General features: G+C 39.8%; 1 protein-coding gene across 3 annotated transcripts; it reads left to right on the top strand.

The window, feature by feature from the left end:
• The first annotated feature begins 665 nt into the window (after nucleotides 1–665).
• usp28 (ubiquitin specific peptidase 28) lies at nucleotides 666–20,189 on the top strand. Of its 3 annotated transcripts, none has more exons than XM_018689310.2 (26): nucleotides 666–835; nucleotides 2,932–3,009; nucleotides 4,315–4,435; nucleotides 4,855–4,942; nucleotides 5,582–5,744; nucleotides 8,287–8,373; nucleotides 8,538–8,675; nucleotides 9,672–9,742; nucleotides 9,827–9,903; nucleotides 9,979–10,127; nucleotides 10,248–10,375; nucleotides 10,485–10,580; nucleotides 10,666–10,845; nucleotides 10,959–11,167; nucleotides 12,007–12,077; nucleotides 12,372–12,600; nucleotides 12,719–13,054; nucleotides 13,162–13,298; nucleotides 14,001–14,279; nucleotides 14,707–14,802; nucleotides 15,349–15,527; nucleotides 16,008–16,086; nucleotides 17,343–17,422; nucleotides 17,879–18,002; nucleotides 18,300–18,498; nucleotides 18,725–20,189. In XM_018689310.2, the coding sequence occupies exons 1-26, from the start codon at nucleotides 791–793 to the stop codon at nucleotides 18,898–18,900; spliced, it is 3,615 nt and encodes a 1,204-aa protein (XP_018544826.1). In that variant the 5' UTR covers nucleotides 666–790; the 3' UTR covers nucleotides 18,901–20,189. The 3 variants fall into 3 exon arrangements, with proteins under 3 accessions (XP_018544826.1, XP_018544827.1, XP_050934494.1); XM_018689311.2 differs by having other exon boundaries at nucleotides 667–835; nucleotides 2,935–3,009; XM_051078537.1 differs by having other exon boundaries at nucleotides 667–835; nucleotides 12,722–13,054.
• The last annotated feature ends 699 nt before the right edge of the window (nucleotides 20,190–20,888 follow it).

Raw genomic sequence — 20,888 nt, 5'->3', positions numbered from 1 at the left:
ATGTTGTGATTACATTTATTCACTGTTGAACTTCTCATAAACTGTATACCCCTGATGATACATTTGTCTCTGAAAACTTTACAATTTGTGCAAAACAAGACACCAATCCTAATGAAGATGCTGATATGAAAGAAACCTGATGTCATCATTTAAATGATGATTTAAAAGATGTATTTTATGGTATTACATATACAATATAGTATTTTAGTATGTTATTTTTATGCTTTTGGATTTAAATTATATCATGCTTCACCTATATGTATTAATTAATTTTAATGAAGTCATTTGTTGGTTTTATATTTAAATGTATATGCTCTCTGTCGTACGATTAATTACACTTTAAAAATAACTACTTTTTGAGAAAAATTCAAATACATCAACAACAAAAAAATAAGGTAGGTGAATATTATTATAGCATCCTATAGCTTCACACAAGAAAAATAAATGAAAAAAACCCAAAAACTTTTAAAACATGTTTTTATATATTTTCATATTAAGCGGAAAACACCTACAGTACTGAGACATGCTGTTAGGTCAGGTAAAAACAGCCGAACTGTCTCAGACACTGGCAGTGTTGTGTTACGTTAGGAAATGTCCTGCCATTCGCATAGCGAGAGAGCGCGCGTTAATGTCAGTGATCGTTTTTTGTGCACGCGCATTGTCTTGACAGGTGAACGCGCGCAGCTGGCTGGTCGCTCTCGGCGCTTGACAGATGGAGTTGGTGTGACTCGGAAATCAGGGCTGAAAGCATTTGGGAAATAACAGGAAGAAATTCAGGTTTTTATCTGCAATGAGAACTGAACAGACTGAAAATGGAGAGAACTCAACAAACTCGGTGAGCGCAAAGGATGATGGAGCCGTTATTAACAAGTGACAATGTTTGCATCGGAATGCCTGAGGAACTAACGTCAACACTAACCCCGCCGTTGTGTGTGAACAGAATCCTAAAGCCCAAACCTTCCTTTAAAATATGCTGTTTTAAAGTTAACCTTTAATATCTTTTTATGAAAACAGGGTAGGAAGAAAAAATCAAAACATTTTCTTAATTTTCAGACAACACTTGAATTCGGCAAGCACAGAATACAACAAAATGCTATCATTTTAATAAAATATAAACACAATCTTTCCTCGATGTAGCTGATTAGCTAGCAATGAATTCTTTGTAAAGAAAATTTCTAAAGATTCTTAGATTATTTTAGCATCTTACCTAAATACACGAATAACTAATATCCAACATTTGGTTGGAAAGTAAGTAACTTAAGCAGTAAATCTAAAAAACATTTAATAAAATGCTTGATGGGCTACATGATTTTTTCACATTTTAATTTTCTGTGTAACATATACACTTAAATTAGCATTTGGCTCTGTATACACCCAACCAGGCTCCTGCTTCATCAGTAGGCCTTTCTAATGAACTATTCCAGCCAGCCATACAGTACACGAAGCCAAACTTTTAACGATGTTATGTACAAAGGGTAAGGGTTTACTTACAGTAGAAATTCTAAAGTGTTAAAAAATGTAATGTTTGTTTGCATCTGTTTTCTGTTTGGTATTGACATGGGAGGTGTGTGTGTGTGTGTTAGAGAGAGGGAGGGAGTGGGAGAGAGAGAGAGAAACACCCAGTGCCTTTGTCACTCAGGTCTAGTGGCATGGTGAGTGGAATGATAAACAGAAGCCTGTGCTATCCATGTCAGTAGCCTAAAATAGAGGCTAACCAAGAGGGTCTCAGATAGCCCCTGGACTCCATATAAGTCTGGTCAGCCTGCTCTTGGTTTCCTGGTGTGTGTATGTGTGGGTCAGAAAGATACTCTGACATGTCCACCTGCTGTTGGGGTCGCAGGCTTTATATAGCGCCTCTCACTCACTCCTGTTATTTCTCTCTTGTGTCTATGAGGTCAAAACATATGACAGCCTGTGAGAGTCTGTGTTTGGTGAGGTGGGACACAACTGATTGCACACAGTATTAATAGATGTCTCTTTGTTTTTTATTTAAAGGAAACAGTCGTCTAAAATAGTTAATTCACCATGTCAGCACCAGCAAGGAAACACTTGTCAAATCAAAATTACAACTCATGGATAATACGTTTCTTTAAATCTTCAATAACTATATTAAAGGAATAGTCCAACTTTTTTTTATACAGAGAACTAGATGAAAAGATTGATATTACTCTAAACATGAAGCTACCACCAGCTAACTCAGCTTGGCACAAAGACTGGAAACAGGAGGACACAGATCCTGGCTCTGTCCAACACAGTTCACGTATGTGTCGGGACTATTTCTTGACTGGGCCCAGTAACGTGAACCTGAACCTAACATCCTGGAGTCTTTGCTGGTTGCTTGGCAATGCTGTACAGACATGAGGCTGGTCTCAAACCTTTCATCTAACCCTTGCTGAAAAGCAAATAAGGCAGTTTCCCAAAATGTCGAGCTAATCTTTACACTTACTAAAGCGTAAGGAATACAAGCCACATCGTCCTGACCCAACTAACCTGTGGACCTCAACAGGTTGGCATCTGGGCATTTGTCCTTCAGCTCCATATACATGTTGTGTCAGCCCATATGGGTCAGAAACTTTGATTGAGGCCCACTTTTATCTTCTCACACTGGCTTCAATTTGTGTTCACTAACAGTATGTGGGGGCATAATGGACTGCAAGTGGGAATTTTATGGACTAAAAGTGGGATATCAGTGGGTTAAATATGGGTTACATAGGCTAGTTTGAAAATATAAAATAATAAATCTTCTTTTTATGGAGAAGTAGTAGAAGAAAAATTAAAAATTTGTAACTTGTGGCCCAGTTTTTTCTGTATGGTTAAATCCACATGAGAGTCAAATGCCAGTCTGTCACTAACACAAACTGTAAACCTAAACTATAGCAGTGTATGAGGGATCTCAAGCTTGTTTTCCCTGTGTCCAACCCTTTCCCTCAGCAGAGCGAAATGCTGATCAACCAGCTGAGGGAGATCACCGGCATCCAGGACGCACAGATTCTCTACAGAGCCCTGAATGTAAGACCTAAGAAATTATCACCAGGTTTTAGGATCCCTGGTGTTGTGCACTAAGAGACAACTGATGTTATCTTCATTGTGTGTACTATAATCTGATTTTGCCACAGTGCCAGCTAATGAGTGACCTTTACAGAGCAAGTGTAACATCATGAGAGTTCTGTGAAATTCCAGCTACTGAGAATGGACAGGCATTAAACATGCCCGCCTGTGTCATTACAGAGATTTGAGATGTTCAGAAGGCATGTGTGTTAGATCTGTTACAGCTAAACACATTTACACATTTCCAGTTGGCACACAGTGAACCTGAGGTTTTTTGAGCCCTGGGACAGTTGCACAATTTCCCGGTTGGTAATCTAGCCTTGATAATAGCCTGTAACTCAAAACTCCTGTCCTCTTTTACTTTGATTGTATCAATCTTTATGCAATAATGTTTGTAGTATTTAAATCTTTAAGTGTGTAACATCTCTTACTTTGTCAGTACTAACTCCTAAAACTCTTAAGACTTATGCTGTGCTCCTTGATATCATTTCAGAAATCACATTTCTAAAATGATGCTGCAGTGAGGTTATTTAAATTATTAGAATGATTCTTCAAAGCATTCCTTTAGTCTAAGTGGCCACAGCCCTGTAATGCTCATTGTAAAGAAAGCTTAATAATAAGATTAAAAGTTGTGTTGTAGACGTTCAGAGTTTCTTGTTGGGTCTTAGTAGTTTTAATTAAATGTCAAAAGTGGCCATAGGATGGTGTCAGGGAAAAGTTATTTGGTGACCTTCAGTAGACATTTGTCTATAGGGTTTGTAATGTGATGAGCATTAAAGGAGAAAATGAATGTTTGTACAAAATGTCATGGCAGTCCACTGCTAGAGCCTCACTCGAAGCTGTTCTTAAAGTGTAATTACTGTTAAAGGAACTCTCTTTGATTACATTCAAAGCACCCCCTAGAGTGCCAGATTTCCATCCCAGCACACTGCTTATGTTTTCAAACAGAACTGCAGTCGAAAAAATCCCTAGGAGCTTGACTTAATAGGAACCTCATAAAAGTGATAATTGACAAATGGTGCAATAAACAGACGGCTGACTGTGGTGCAGGCATCATCCAACCTGTTGAGACAGCAGGACCTCACAGGTGGGTTAAATGCTGTCAGAGCTCCTTATCAAATCAAAAGGGGGGTTAATTGTCACATCCTTTGGTTGTCTGTGTATTTATTTGCTCCTGTGCTGTTCTGCATGGCAAAATCTTCTGCACACACTAATAATATCCTAAATATCTGTCCCTTATCATTTCCTTGTCTCCTCTTTTTTAAGGCCAGTCAGGGTGACATTGGACATGCTGTTGGGCTCCTAACAACACATCCTGCAGAAGTTCAGGATCCTGGAGAAACACAGGAGTCGGGGAACTCTGGAGAAGCCTGGGAGGGCCAGAAAGGTACGACAAGGGACAAAATAGGCAGGGACAACATTCAGACTGCATTCAGTACAGTGTCAAATGATAAAAAATGATATACACTGAATGTTAGTAGTTATTGTGTGAGACCACTAGTAACAGATTTTAATTTTAACCACACTGTCAGATTGGTCAAAAATTACTTATTCACACCTGTTGAAATGCTGCATGAAGTGGGTACGATTGTCTGATTTCAGATGCTGTTAGACACTCTGACACTGATCACCTTGTTCTGAAGCTCAAGTATTCCCTTTTCAAGTGTTACAATGTAGCACTAATGTTTATCATAACAGATGAATTATTTTATTAAGAGCTATGTAGTGCAATGCAATATTATACCCTGTATTTTGTTGAAATTTAACAATGTGGAATCTCTGTTGTCACATTGTCTGTTTCTTCAGGGATTCGCAAAGATGAACTGCAGACGGCCATAGAACTCAGCCTGCAGGAGTCCCACAATGCCCAGGAGGAGGAGAGAGAATTCCATAGGTACAGGAAAATCTGCTTTTTAGACAGTGCTTCTTTTTTGCTGTCGACTCTGGTTAGGTTGTTTAATTTACTGCAGACTGTGAGCGACTAGGATGTGAAAATGGAAACTGAGAATGTGGACACTTTCCTCTTCTCTGGCTCACAAACTGCCTGGATTATAACCATGATTATTATCATTACATATCCAAGACTTTCAGCAAAAATACACAAAACAACAGATGAAAACAGAAAATTAAAGAACATATATATAAAAGTTATTTTGCAAATGGAAGTGAAAGACCTGATGCTCCCCTGACCTTTCAGTGAGCACCACTTCCCGTCAGAGTTTTCTGTTATTCAGTGAAATATCTCAGCACCTTCTTGATGGATTGGCACAAACTTTAGTACAGTCATCAATAGTTTCCAGACAATGTATGCAAATTGATTTTGGTGAACCTCTGATTCTTCCTGTAACGCCACCACGAGAAGTATTATGTCCAAACAATATTTATTAACTCAACAAACTAAACACAATGTATTTAACTCATGACAGTTTTATTATACAACCTATGCACAGGACAGGGGATTTAACTAAGTCAACCTGTGTTTAATAGAGTTGTCAAATCATGGCTTTCAAATGGGTAATCTGATGTTCTGCAGGGCTCTGGAGGCCAGTGCAGAGGAGAATGCAGCAAGGATGAAAAGGAAAAGATGCGAAGCCCAGAGCGAGATGTGCAGCCCTGCAGACTGGATCCGTCAGGACGACTGGCCTGTGGGCATTCGCAACGTAGGAAACACCTGCTGGTTCAGTGCCGTCATACAGGTGAGAATGAGCAGGGTCAGGTGAGAATCAGTGTCTGATTGGTTACAACAAAGTAATCGGGATCTGTTCTGAGTTTGGAGGCATTTTTGATTCCCAACAGAGGTGCTGGATGTAAGAAAAAGCCAACTGGAAAATATTGTGTTATAAAATACATTCACCATCCAAAGACATAACTTGACTAGTGACCTAGATGAGATCTGCTTGCAGACAGTAAGGATTTGGTGTTCTGTCTTTGGTTGTGGAAACTGGATTCTTACTTTACAGTAGATAACAGTACATGTTTATATTCAATACAAGCTGTACAAGATCAGTTTAGTAGTACTGTCCTGTAATATGGGACGGGCACCCTAGAGCATATGTCACTTAAATAAAAGTATTCCAAAGAACAACACTCATAATACAGTTACACAGTGGACACCTAGCAAATAGTCTATGAGGTGCACTAAGCTCCTTTTAAGTGTCCACCTGTTCTAACAGACTTAAATAGCTCCCTCACTTGACTCAACAAACATTTATAGACTCATTTGCCTTCCAAGATTTCTAACTTTAGTCTCTCAGAGGTGTCAAACGTTGTGTTCAGGTAGCAACTGTCTTTTTGGCTTTCACCGATCTCTATAACCTAGTTCTGATTTTTTTCCACTATGAAATTAGCGCACATATGGTTAATATATTCAGTGATCTTCATTTTTTTTTCCTGTGACCTGGTTCACAATTATATCCCCTGAGAGTTCAGTACCCACCATGCTTTTAAAGTCACAGAAAATAACTGTGACTACATAGAGATCTCACCTTTTCAGATCAGATCTGTAGCATGCAAATAAAGTTAAACTTTAGAAACAAAACAAAAATGTGTGGGCGTCTTCTTGATAAATGAGAACATACAGTATTTCTCTGAGCTGCTAATTCTATTACAAGTCCATTCCAGACTGAATTTAGTCAGGCCTATCAGGTGGCTCGGCAGAAACTGGAGCCCTCATTGAGATGCATGGGCTGTGCGGATGATTAAATAGCGAGTGATGTGATGATGGAGCGAGCAGTGGACTTCCTCATCTGAGCCTGAATTGGGCAGCAGAGAGACAGTGATTATTTGTCTCTGTTGAACTCCGATATGCTTCTACATCGATTTAGAAGTCAAACCCCCAAAGGACAGAGGTTATTATCTGGAAATAGAAATGAGAAAATGCTGCACTGTTGTTTGAATACAAATGCTATTCAAAAGATACCCTTTTGTTTTGTTGTTTGCTGGTGTCGATGCTGTTTTGTTACAACTGAAATTATTGTTGGAGATTCAACAGAGCTCAGCTCATGATAAAGCAGTCTCCCCTAAAAAAAGTAATTATGCTATCAGATTGAGGCTGAGTGACCACATGATTCAATTGTCAGTTCATTATCCCTCTATTATCCTTTGTGGTATAAATTACAGTAAAGCTGAGATAAGCCGTAATTGAATTTCCCACTCAGAGAGAAATATATATCAAGATATGCATAAGTGCTCAGAAGCTCCTCTCATGACACATAAGACTAACTGACAGGTATTAATGCATTTAGTTTATCATGGAAGGTATTGTATAACAAAGTAGCGTGGTATGTGTGCTTGGCTATTATGTGTAAAATACTATTAATATTTAATTTAACAGAAACAAGTAAAATAGAGTGAAGCTGTGTTGTTGGAAAGATTGGAGCAGAGGAAGTCTGAAATACAAGCTTGAAATTCAGGAATTATTGCTAAAAGGGGTTTTCCGAAAGTTCCAGAGACACTATTATCTCTTATGTAATGTATTCAGGAAGGCAATTAATTGTGTTTTATAAGTACTTGGAGCCAGTTTTGAATATCTCATTCAGATAATTTAGTAACTCACTGGGATAGTTTAGGATGATCATGTTTTTTTTACTCCTAATTTGTTTATTAATGTTATTTTCACCTCACAAAAAAGGGGGCAAGACATGAATTGATCCCACTTTGGTCACATCATGTAGATTTCAGTCTGACTTGAACTTTGACATGTGAAACAGCAAAGGCTCTTGATTGTCCAGCCAGTTTCAGAGAGGATTGGACTTCTCATTCACAAGGGTCAGATGTGAGGCCCCCTCTATTTTTTTTATTCACCAGAGGCATCATAATTTAACAAGTAGCTCCTGGTCACTCAGGTTAGAAGTGTAGCTCTGGGGCCTCAGGAGGAACTGTAAAACTATATGTTTGCTAATTTGTAATTTTATTGTAACATACATCTAGTGAAACACCCATTTGTTAAATGGTTATATATATATATATATGAATGTAAATTAGATGTTAGACTGCAGCAAATGTCATAGTCTAACTAGTTAAATATTACTGATGCATGGGGAACGGCATTTTTTGTTGGTCTAAGAACATTTTGCATCTATCCACATTTCCCCTTTGATCTTTCCAAATTAGACCACATCCCCAGAGCATGGCCACCAAAATCATGATCTGCCACTTATTCACTCCCTACATCTGATCTCAAATGGAGGACTGGAATAATGCTTGTTTTCATGTCCTTGTTTTCCTGTCTTGACGCAGTCACTGTTCCACCTGCCTGTGTTCAAGAGGCTGGTTCTCAACTACCATCTGTCTGAACAAGTGCTGGAGAAGTGTAAGAGCCATTCAGTGAGTATACTACTATCACCAGCACATACAAGGATTTCTTCAAACAGGAGCAGGTTATTGTGTTGTCGCCATTTCCACCAGAAAGAGCCTTTTTTTGCTTTTTTTTTTTTTTTGTTTCTTACAGATTAATTTTTTCTCCACTGACTCTGAGTCTGTGTTAACAGGACAAGAGGAACATAGCTTTCATGCAGGAGCTGCGCTGTCTGTTTGCCCTCATGGTGGGCTCCACTCGCAGGTTCGTAGATCCGTCTGCTGCTGTGGAGTTACTGCGAGAGGCCTTCAGGACCAGTGAGGCCCAACAGGTAGAGCACACATACAGTTTACCAAAATATCTGATCTCAAGGTTCCTCATACAGGAAACTCCCACTTGCTAAGCCTGGATTGATTGTTTCTCAGAGTTCATGTCTGGGAGCATCTTTTTGTCACCTGATGGGCATTTCAGCACTGGTGTACAAGAATTAACCAAAATGAAATACAGACCTTGTAAAGTCTGTTAAGTTATTTCTGTTTCTGTTTATTTTTGCTGTGATGGTCCTCACTCTCTCTTTTGTGCTTTCTCTCCCTCTCTCAATTTTTTCCTTCTCTCACATATTTTCTAACAAAGGAGTGAGGCTTTTATTTGTGTTTTGTGAGGGCAGATAGAATCTTAACTCCCTTTCTTTAGCTACCACTGCTGTGGCTTAGGGTTTAAGACACTGACCACAGACTGCAGAGTCCCTGCAAGTCCAGCTGGGGACCTTTGTTGCATTTCTCTCAGTACGGTACTTTCTAATACAAGGATAAAATGTCCAAAAAAATGTTGTACTACTGGGCTGGGCATTGTGTAATGTTGTCTGCCCTCACTTGCCTTTTACAGAGCTTTCAACCTTATGTCTCAGTCTTTCTCAACAAATAGAATTTGCTCAGTTGTCATCATGTGGCTTTAGTGTGTGATAACATGATCTCCATGACAACTGAGCAAACCCAGTCCACTGAGGATGCGTTGGAGAAAATTTACCTTTAGTTAAGTTTTTTGTTTCCCCCCCCCAAAGTCAAGAGTTAACACTCACATCCAGTATTTATCTTGGTATCCCTGTGAGGATCTTCGGCCTGTATGCTTATCCTAACTTTTACTGATTACCTGACTCAGAACCAATACATACTGTAGAGTACATTAGTTGATGGGGTACATTGTTCAAACTAGACTGCCCCTAATTGGTTCTATAGACATTAGACATCCATCACAGAGAAGAGAAGGATCACGTCTCAGAAAGAAAAACAGTTACAGAACTAACTTTTTTCTTATGTCTTCATGTCAGGATGTCAGTGAGTTTTCCCACAAACTGCTTGACTGGCTTGAGGATGCATTTCAGCTGGCTGCCAGTGGAAAGTAAGTTGTTTGTTGATGTCATCCACATACATAGTCAGTGATTGTTTGTCCTAATTTAAACATAATGTTATGTTTTACTTTTAGTAATGCAGAGGACAAACAACAAAACCCCATGGTCCAGCTTTTCTATGGTACTTTTGTGACAGAGAGAAGACATGAAGGTATGGTTTTGTAATGGTGTCATAATCAATGTGAATTCTGTTCTCAATCACTCACATTTATCTGATTCTGCTTAGGTAAAACATTATGTAACACTGAGCAGTTTGGCCAGTATCCCCTCCAAGTCAATGGCTTCAACAACCTGGATGAATGCCTAGAAGGTGCCATGGTTGAGAAGGAGATTGAATCACTACATTCAGATCACAGCATTACGTCTGGGCGGGAGGTAAGCAGCTTTATCAACTGACTGTAGGACTGTAGAATTTCTACCTACTTTGTATTTTCAGCCAGTGTTTGTGTCCTTTGATGCTGTTCTGAGGCAGTTTGTATTTTCTCTTGGTTGCAGAGATGGTTCAAAAAGTTACCACCAGTCTTGACATTTGAACTGTCTAGATTTGAATTCAACACCCAGCTTGGTCGTCCTGAGAAGATACACAAGAAGCTAGAGTTCCCACAAATCATTTATATGGACAGGTGAACTTTGTGCAGATAACATAAATTACTTTTTATGTAACTGTTTCAACAAATCTTGCAAACACATATTGATCAATTTTGGAAATTGCCTGACTTTTTTGTTATACAGATATCTTCACAAAAACATACAGCAGACCCATGAGAGGAGAGGAGAAGTGAAAAAACTCAAGGAGCAACTTGCAGCCTTCCAACAGAAATATGAATGGTAGGTTATCTATTGAAGCTGAGATCTGACTTGAAACGTCATGAGAACAAATCTTGGACTAATTCTCTCTTGTCTTTACTCACAGCTACAAAAACTATGGCTCAGGACCTGCCAAGTATCCTCTGGCAGACATGCTGCAGTTTGTATTGGAGTTTGCTACCACCAAGCCTACAAGTGTTTCCCCAGCTGAAGACCTGAGACTAGCTGCATCTTCACCGACTCCTACAAGCCACCCCCTCAGTGAACCCATCTCCAAAGACAACAGGTGGAGTATAGATTCATATATTGTCCACAGACTTTTATATCCAGCATAAATAGTCAACAGCTGTGTATATGCCATGTTATACATAAAGATAATGTTCATTTCACCGCCCTCAGTGAACCTGGAGACACAGATTCATCTGAGGGCCTGGTTTCCAGTGTTTCAAGTTGCCAGAGAACCCCCATATACAAGCCATTCACCCAGTGCAGACACCCTATTGACTGTCCACCACACCCTGCCCCACACAGCATCACTGATGAGGAGCTTCACTTTGTTAAGACCTGCCTACAGCGATGGAGGACCGAAGTAGAGAATGATATAAATGGTATGTTCATGCAAATACTCATAAAATACACACTAACATTGCTTTTAACACAATGCAGTAAAATGCAGTCAAATTAAGATTGCCTTGTAAAGGCATTTTTTTCAGTTTTTATTCTTTAAGTCTTGATGGGCTTTAACTGGCTAAGTATTATGGGCTCTATTTTTAGCTCTGAAATGCTCCACTATGTTCACTCGATAGAAACTTTCTATGTCTGTTGTACAGTGCTGAACAGTTATTCTACTGTGACTTTATCAGAGTTTTGTCACACAGCGAAACAGGGTTGATGAGAGCAGTGAGAGTGTTGGGTGATGATTAGCTGTGGGTTCAGTAATATGAATGACACATTTCAAATTACACTGTCATTTGATCAGCTGTCACATGCAGCTGTGTTTACATGCTACAAAAACTACTGAGAAACTGCAGATAGTGTAGACTGTGGTCAGTCTTGACAATAAAACTGCAGTGAGCCCCAGGCTTGCCAAAGGCACATCCTTTACTGCACTCCCGCTCCCACTTTATTCCACCAAAATAAATGGTATATAAATATAAATAACTGGTGCAGGAAATAACTAGTGGACCTTAGGAAACTGCCATTTGACTGGTGCTTTGCTGTGCACCTGCTCTAAAATAGAGCTCAGTGTCTCTATGATACTCAGTTGACTGTGAATCATGCCCACTCCAGGCAATAGGTAACAATAAATATGAATTGTTAAGTTGAGTCATATTCCCTTGACTTCAAAAGCAGTTGGAGAAACTTTAATTCCTATGTTTTTGCTGGGTTTTGTTTGGTGTGTGTGTGTGTGTGTGTGTGTGTGTCTGTCTGTCTGTCTGTCTGTCAGAGCTGAAGGCCAGCATTGACAGGCTCACTCAGACACTCGAGGGCATGTACTCAGACAACAGTCTCTGCCAGGTAAGACTTACACTCACCTAATTCACTCTGGCAAACAGCAATTCACATTCACATGCTTTACCTGCACAGCTGCAGTGCATTTGTTGAGATTAAATTAAATGAAACTTTATTGATCTCCATAGAGAAGAAGAGAATAATGTAATGTAAACAGGAGAGAACACAAGTTAGAACAGATGAGATCAATATTGTATTGCAGTGATTTTAGGACTGCACATTCAGCTCTTACAATATTGTAGGCTTCAGTATTTTATACAGTAGGCAGTCAGTACTGTCTGCCACTCTGCTATTTTTTAGGTACCCTACAGGCTCCACGCAGTGCTTGTCCATGAAGGCCAGGCATCAGCAGGTCATTACTGGGCCTACATCTATGACCACGCCAACCAGCGCTGGATGAAGTACAATGATATCAGCATCACCGAATCGTCATGGGAGGAGCTGGAGCGAGACTCATTCGGGGGCATGACCAATGCCAGTGCATACTGCCTGATGTACATTGATGACAGGCTACCCCATCTTATTACAGGTACATCTACATACATATTAATTAATTCTGCTGTTAGGTCTAATATACTCTTAATGGTCAATATATACACATGAGGTTAGTAATGTCTATTAAGTAACACTATGTCACATCTACCCAGAAGACACAGATGATGAAACAGGCCAGGTGCTTCGTGGCATGGACTCCCTGCCACCCGTCCTTAGGCGCTACGTCCATGAGGATAACCGCTGGTTTCAGCAGGAGCTCAGTGAATGGGAGGAACAGTTCTGCCAGACAGCAGCCCCACAGGGGGAGTCCACAGCGTCTGTGGAGCCCCCACATCCTGGTCCAGATGATGAGCAGCAAATACCTGTTGAGCCAGCACCTCAGTCAGGACCCTCCACTGAAGAGCAGGACCAGGGAGCTGCTTCAGAGCCACAACCAGATCCAGAAGCAGAGAAAGATCCTGAGCCTGAACCCAGAGAGAAGTCTGAAGGTCTGTGGTGGCTGTTATACAGTATATCCTGCAAGTAAAAGCAACTTCTCAGTACAAACATGCATGCTTATTCACAGCCTCATTTCATCTCTTTTTTCTGACCCCAGAAGAATCTGAGCTTCTGCTGCCACCACCACCACAGAGCCCTGGCTGCCAGCCAGACGACAGCAGCAGTGCACCGGTCACCGACACCCTGGGGCCCAGCCAGAGCACCATCTCAGCTGAGAAGGAGCCACAGAGTCAGGTGGGCAAGTCTGCGATACCCAACCCATATGTTCACCCTCTGTTGAATATGGGTCAGAGATTCTAGGCCACAGAAATAAAGTGGGTACATCTGGGCCAAGGATCCCATGTCACCACTTAGCATAGTGATGGAAATCTGGGCTTAAAGACAGGCCGGGTATAGAGCAATGTACAGATAAAATAAAGGTCATACAGTAATTACTGCCATTAACTGATTTGTTTGATAGTCAGTAGCAAATAAATTAGCTTAAATAATTCTTATTATCTTATGGTCAGAATATTAGAAACTCTAGTGCATTCCAATATGAAATGACCATGGAACTGAATCAACACCTCTGACACAATGTCAACAAAATTTAATATAAGTTTCATATATGTAAGATTTATTGTTGGCTGTTCCATTAGATGGGATTAAATAAACATGTAACATAGTTAAGATAATAACATACCACTGCATTACGTATTACGTATCAGGAGCTCCACTGACACACCGATTTGTCACATGTAAGTGAATATTCCTCCTTAAGTGTACATTAATTGTACAGCGATACAGCCTGCATTCAGGTGTATAAATTAGGGTAGGTGCATTATTACATGGAGGCACACAATGCTAAACTTCTAAAGTGTGCTAGAATAGGTACAGATGATGATATAGATAATGGATGGAATGAAGGCATAATAATCTTTAAATCCTTATCTTCAGACTCCCAGTTCTGGAGCAGAGCCTAGTAACCAGACACCACCTGACCTCCATGTGGATAAGGATAACACAGAGGTGGCAGGCCTCAGCTCTGAAAATGAAGGTGATCCAGAGGCCTCAGGTGAATCACCTGAACATGAAGCAGAGCGGGAAGGTGAGGAGCAGCAGCAGCAGGAGGTCCCAGTTAGACAGCGACAGACTGAGAACGAGGTCTCAGAAGTGGAGATCCCGAACGTGGGCAGGATTATGGTGAGGGCTGATGCTGATGGATACAATGAAGAGGTAAGTACTATCATAATGGGGTGTAAAATCAGTAACTACTTCATAGCTACACTTCAAAACTGTTCAAGTTAGCAGCCCTAAATATAAACTGAACCAAAAGAATATGTGGAAACTTTTCAGTATTATCTGATGTTAAATTTATGACACCAACTGTGTGATGAATAATTCACTGCTTTTGGGACACATTAGAATTTTGCTGTTTTGCAGTTTTAGTTTCTCGCTTTGTGGAAATTTCCCACCATTGACCCAACCACATACTAGAAATTGATTTGGAGGGAAAAAAATTATTCGTTTGCAGCATTTCAAACTTGGAGATGTGGTGCAGCTGTTCAGCATCACTAACATTTTAATTCTTAAATAGTTTGACTTTGATACCAGTAAGTATTCAGTTTAGTATTCAAACTCTGAATACTTTTTCATTTTCCAGATGATGCTGACTCCAGCTATGCAGGGCGTCATTCTAGCTATAGCCAAGGCCCGACAAATTTTTGACACGGAAGGTCCTGAGGCTGGCCTCATCAAGGTATGGTCTTTGAGGGCCCTCACATCTCAACCCCTGAGGGTATTCCTTCAATTTCAACTGCAGGTTTTGTTGCAATATCATCAGCATTAAACATATACTGTACTATCAATCAGCAGTGTTAATCATTAGAGGATTAGAAACCTCAGAAAAATCTTTTTTATATGAATGTGAAAGATGAGATTTTTTATGAATCACAGGTAATAAGGTGAATGTTTTAACCTTGTCTCTCGACTCTTACAACTGAACAGTGCCCACAGTTTAATGACAACATATAAAATATTCCAAATTGTATACAAGTATCTAAGTTAAATAAAACAATTTGCTCTCCTAAGGAGAGGAGAGATGCTTGATACTTTTGATTTTGCAATTTTGTAAGCTGTCTTAACGCATTATGTCACTCGTAACACGCTCAGCCCGAATCAGTCACTCTGAGGTCTGTTGGTCACTGTGAGGCTGAATCAAATGAAATGTATCTGTCATACGTTTGCTAACGAAAATGAGTATTTTGGGAAACTCAAATATTAAAATTCCCAACGGTTCCTTCAGGCCTTCCATGAGGAGTATTCCCGCTTGTATGAGCTCTCCCAGGAGGAGACTACACCCCAGGAGGACCCTCGTCTGCAGCACTCTTTGGTCTACTTCTTCCAGAACAAGGCACCCAAGCGCATTATTGAGAGGACACTGCTGGAGCAGTTCACTGACCGGAACCTAAGCTTTGATGAAAGGTACGCTTGGATAACAAACAAACAGCCCCTCAATGAGTCTCTGTTTATTTGGATCAAGAGATAGAAGATAATATATTCTCAAAATCTAGGATAAAACTGTCACTATAAAAGAAATATCTCAAATCAAAACCTCCAAGATCAAGGAAAAACTTCTGTTGCACATACTAAAACTAGTTGTGTGGCTAAAAGTATGAGGGAACAAGATAAAACGATTTGGGGGAAAACAGATAATGTTTGAGAGGTTTCTGTCTGGTGTGTTGTTTGTGCACAAAGTAACTGAGCAAGTAAAGTAAAACATGGTTTTACTCAAGCAGCAGCACTTCACAGAATAAGCAGAAATACAGTCAACCATACAGCATACATATTGTGCCATCTAGTGGTCAGAGCAGAGATCTGCAGCTTGGTGTGGCTGTTCCCTTATTGACCCGGTTCTACTTTTAAAGCATTCAATCTTTTCATGTGTCCTTTATGTGCATGCAGGGCCATCAGTATCATGAGGGAAGCCCGAGCCAAGCTGCGCCTCATCAAGCCAGAGGACATGGACATGGATGAGTACATGGTACTGTCTATAGCTTTAAAGAATCAAGTGTTAATTGCTCCCACTTTGCTCTTGACAGGCAGTTGACTTATTTTCAAGGATGCATTCGTCATGTTTTTGAGGTTAATGTTTCCCAGCTTTGCATCAGTCACACTGGAAATTAACCTGTCCCTGTTGTCAGCATACCAATTGTTAATATGTAGAAATAGAAATTCATTTCATTCATTTTCTGAGGCATATTTGTTAAAAACTATGTCAGATCTGTCATGTTGTATGGAAGTGAAATGAAACAGCTGAGACACATGACAGAAAAAAAAGGAAGAGTTGCTGTGAGTAGCTGATCTGTGGCCCAACTACAGCTAAATTTATAGCAACAGCAGGCTAAAAGGTACAGTATGTAATTGTTAAAGTCTATGAAAATATTAAGACACAGATCGATGGGCTAGTATTAAGCACTGTTTAGTCATAAAACCACATTGCTACATGGTTTTCTTTGTTTTATAAAGGAGGTCTTGATCCCTAATCTGAAGAGTGTATCTGGGTCTGCGTGGTTGGGATTCCTGCAGGGAGCGTGTAAACCCAGTGACATTTGGTCACATTGGAATGAGAACTATGTTGACAAGACTGTTGGAGTGATGGGGACACTGTGCACCAATCACAGACTGGAGTTTGTTATTACAAGAACTTGACACCAGACTTATCTTTAATAAAACAGTGTTTTTCTTACTGTAAACCAATCGCATGAAAATTGACTGTTGACCTCCATTGTTTCCCAATAACAATTAAAAACACATCGCTGTTGACATGTTCCTTCGTTACGATGAATAGTGCTGCTGTAGCTGATTTTGAGTCAATCTCACACACACATCCGGCAGCTAAAAGTTGAAGTAGTGCTATTTGAGTAAACTATATGTCTTCGATAGAGACCAAAGAGATTAAAGCTGAGTGCTAGAGGCAGAATAAGAAGTCTGAAAGTATGGTGAGACCAACCAATGCATTATTGGTTTTGGGCTTTTCATGGGATTCGCTGACAATAACAAAATTATAAAATATTGCCATCCTTATCCTTTACGAGAGGAATAAAATGTCTCTCTGTCTCCCTAAAATTAAAATCAGAAGAGACATCTAAAGAAGAAATGGGCTGTGTCTCTGTTAAACATAAATAAAAGCTTGTATTCAGTTACTGTCTAGTGGCAGAAAATAAAAATAGAAGCTGCACCTCTGCAGCACAAAGCACAAATAAAGTAACTGTTGTTTGCTTGTGTTCTCTCTCACAGCAGTGGCATGATGACTACAGGCTGTTCAGGACAGTGTTTGTCTACCTGTTGACTGGGCTAGAGCACTACCAGCATGGAAAGTAGGTGTCAGATATTCACCACTGCATTATTAACCTGCTTCTTTATGTTCACACACATCTCACACCAAAAATCTTATACCATAGATCTGTCTGAAACCTTTACATTGAAGTTTCACAAAGGAAATTCACTCAGTATACACAATATAGAGATAAAGATCATCATCAAGAACAAGAACAATATTTAGAGAAATTAATTTCTAAGGATAATAAAGTTGAACAAAAAAGATTTGTAGCAGTAACAATCAGCATTTATGACAGCAAATCCAAATATTTACGTCTGTTTTTTTTAATGACGTGTGAAAACCATGCTGACTGAATTTGATATAACTTAGAATTTGAAATCTCTTTTAAATTTACCACTGAATATAAAAATAGGTATTTCTTGATTGACCAAAAATTAGAAGTTTTCCTCAAGGAGAACGACATATAGACTCTTGCGTTGTTTGTGTGCTGCAGGTTGCGTGAGGCACTGAATTACCTGGCTCATGCGTACGAGACCAACGCCACTCTGCTGAAGAACGGAGAGAAACGTGGCATGGACAAGTCTCTTATTGCAGTTTACAGGAGAAAATGCCTCACTGTGAGTAAGGCAGCAGTAAGGCAACTAAATTACATTATTGTGAAGCAATAAGTACTGAATGAAATCCTCTTGCATAAAGGTTAGAATAACAAAGTTATTGTTAGTTATTAAGTCTACTTTTTTACTGTAGATGTTTTGGCCTGCACTGGAGAAAATTTCAGGGGTGCTACTGTATTAGCTGCTCAATATGGGGCAACTGATTTGAAAAACAAAAAGAAACATATAAAATGCCAGGGGTACCTTGTGACAATAACTATCTTCTCCATCCCCCTCCTCCTCCCAACATCCACCATGCAGGCGTTGAATGAAAGCGCATCGCGGCAGTTTTGCAGTGGTGAGGAGAGCAAGGTGGAGGAGGGCGTCGCCATCATGGATGAGGCCGTCATCCCCTGCCTCCACCTGATGAGCCGGGACCCTGCTTTATCCCAGGAAGACCGGGATGCCATGGAGAGCATCCGCAGCCACTGGTGCTGCTGCCTGGGCCAGGACATGGATGGTACGATTAGTTATATTAACACATCAACACATCATATAACAATGTACTGACATAAAGATAAAAGGCTTGTCTTTACAAACCAAACTTTAACTTAGACACTAAAGCTAATCAAACCAGAAAGTACACGGTAGCCTCAATTAATTTTAACTCCACACTGAAGAGTAACACAAATAAACAGTGAACTAAAATAAACTTCCCATTTGTGCTGCTCTTCCTTTTTGTCCAGACTCATTGCAGGTGAAGCTGGGTGAGTTGCTTCCCAGGGTTCTGGACGGTTCAGCTGAGACAGTAGTGCTTAAAGACCCACCCAAAGTCCACGTCAACCAGGCCCACGACCTGTGCAGTCGCCTGGCTGCTGTCATGGAGTCCATTCACAACACCTCGATAGTCATCGTTAAGTAAAGTCCTGAATGAAACCTCCAACAACCTGCTTCAACCGTGCGTCCAAATTGCAAGCAACATGGATGGTGGATTGTTCTGTACTGACTGATTTAGCACTGCACATATATGTCATTTAAGATGTAAACATAGCAAACTGTAAGCACTCATTAGAGGTAGTAGACAGGGGGTTGGTCAGAGTTTAACCCAAAAGAAGAACAAGTTCTAAAAGGGCTCCAAAATGATCAAATTACATCCTCAGCATTCTTCTCATTAGCTTTCAAGTTTACCCTCTGCTTTCCCACTACCAGCAAGCCCCATCTGCTAAAAAACAAGTTTTATAAATGTAAATGATTCCCCTCAACTTTAAATACACACTTAGTACCCTCTCTTAAGGCCACATTGTGTACTTACAGAATGTACAGTTGTAGCACTACATAGTGGCTGTGATCTTTTCCTGTAAAGACTTATGTAGTTATAATCTGCTTCTTTTCTGTGTTGCACTCATCACTCACACAGTTATCCATGAAATCATCCTGCTGAACATGAAACAAAATTACATCGGCAGAACAATGAAGCATTAAATTCTGACTGGAACTCTGAAAGGTTCATGGACATGTTTTACTGACTGGCAAACTTGTTAAGTTGAAAAAAAAAAGGCAACAATTAGACTCATGTTAGTCATTTAGCCCTGCAGGGAGTGGCTAGATTGTTGATTGTGTTGCTAAGTGGTGTGAACGCACGATGAAGCCTTTATACAGGGCTTAGAAAACACTAGATTTGTACTGCACAGTAACAAATAATGTTAATTAGCTTTTTTTTAAATATATGTTTTATATTACTTTGTATTTTTCCGAAACGGACTCTAGAAGATTTTACATGTAGATGAAGTTCAGAAAGAAATCTACAGTATAGTTATGCATACACATATTAATGATATTGATGGCAGGGTGTTCTCTCTCTCTCTAACTTTAAAAGGGGAGCTGCTGCACACTCAGATCTCAGTGTATCTGTGGACTGGATCTCCTAGTGTTGCTGTTGGACAGCACCTTGCATATACAGATGTGCCTTTTCTGCCTTTTTTAGGGGTTCTCTGTAAACCATGTAAGCCCTTTGAAAGGAAGGACATGGGACAACAAGAGATGAAATCCTTTTTTTCTAGATGCAAAGCAGTATCATGAATGAAAGCCTCCAAATCAGGATTTTCAGGCCAGCAGCATGGAGCTCCTCTAACAGCCATTTCTGGCTGCTGAATGCACACTGCCTTTTCACTTGTAGTCTGTGATGATACTCAATAAATGTTTTAAATACTCTCTGAGCACTCCTATATTATTGACTGTCTTCATAATTAGGTCTATAGTTTTGAGTTTGTCTGTATCCTATGAAAATACTAAAACCTAAATGAATTTATTCCACTAGTTATCTATTATGGTCAGTCTGATATAGTGTCTCCTCTGTGCCATTGTCCCAAACCAGATCCATGTTGAACTGTAGTTTATTTTGAGTAAATCTCACATACATCGTACTGCTGCCATAAATATTCTCCTGAGCACCAAATGTCTAACTAACAAATGCACTACTGCTTGAGTACCATTTGCACTACAGTGCCCAGCTGTTGTAGGAAACTATGGGCCTCTTGTAAACAACTTGTGAGCCATTGTCAAAGATATACACCTTCAACAGGAAACTGTGTTAATGGACAGGTTAGAGAAGCCAGAGAATACTTAGAGACTAATGTGTTCTTGGTTATGGTCTTTTAATGGGATTTGTTGGCATTAAGATAAATATAGACTATTTCCATCTTAAACAGAACACTTTTCTGACCTCTCACACCCAGCAACTTAATTTCATATTTTCACAGATTAGGCCATTGCTATTTGCATTCTTCCCCCCTGTGCACCTGTTTGGTTGTATTTACATATAATAATAATCACATAATCTTCCCAAATTCACATAAGCCCCTTTTATGTGTGTATAATAGTATGCAATAATAGTGTGCTAATTCATTATGA

The sequence above is a fragment of the Lates calcarifer genome, linkage group LG20 (assembly GCF_001640805.2).
Source record: "Lates calcarifer isolate ASB-BC8 linkage group LG20, TLL_Latcal_v3, whole genome shotgun sequence".
NCBI lineage: Eukaryota > Metazoa > Chordata > Actinopteri > Centropomidae > Lates > Lates calcarifer.
Note: the sequence above shows the minus strand (reverse complement) of the source record. Positions and strands in the feature narration are given on the sequence as shown.

Bases quoted from the DNA above. Each gene is read 5' to 3' on its own strand.
- usp28 (XM_018689310.2), top strand. From the start codon at position 791: ATGAGAACTGAACAGACTGAAAATGGAGAGAACTCAACAAACTCG. The intron at 9,743-9,826 runs GTAAGTTGTTTG...TTTTACTTTTAG, and splicing joins CAGCTGGCTGCCAGTGGAAA to TAATGCAGAGGACAAACAAC. The intron at 16,087-17,342 runs GTACTGTCTATA...TCTCTCTCACAG, and splicing joins TGGACATGGATGAGTACATG to CAGTGGCATGATGACTACAG.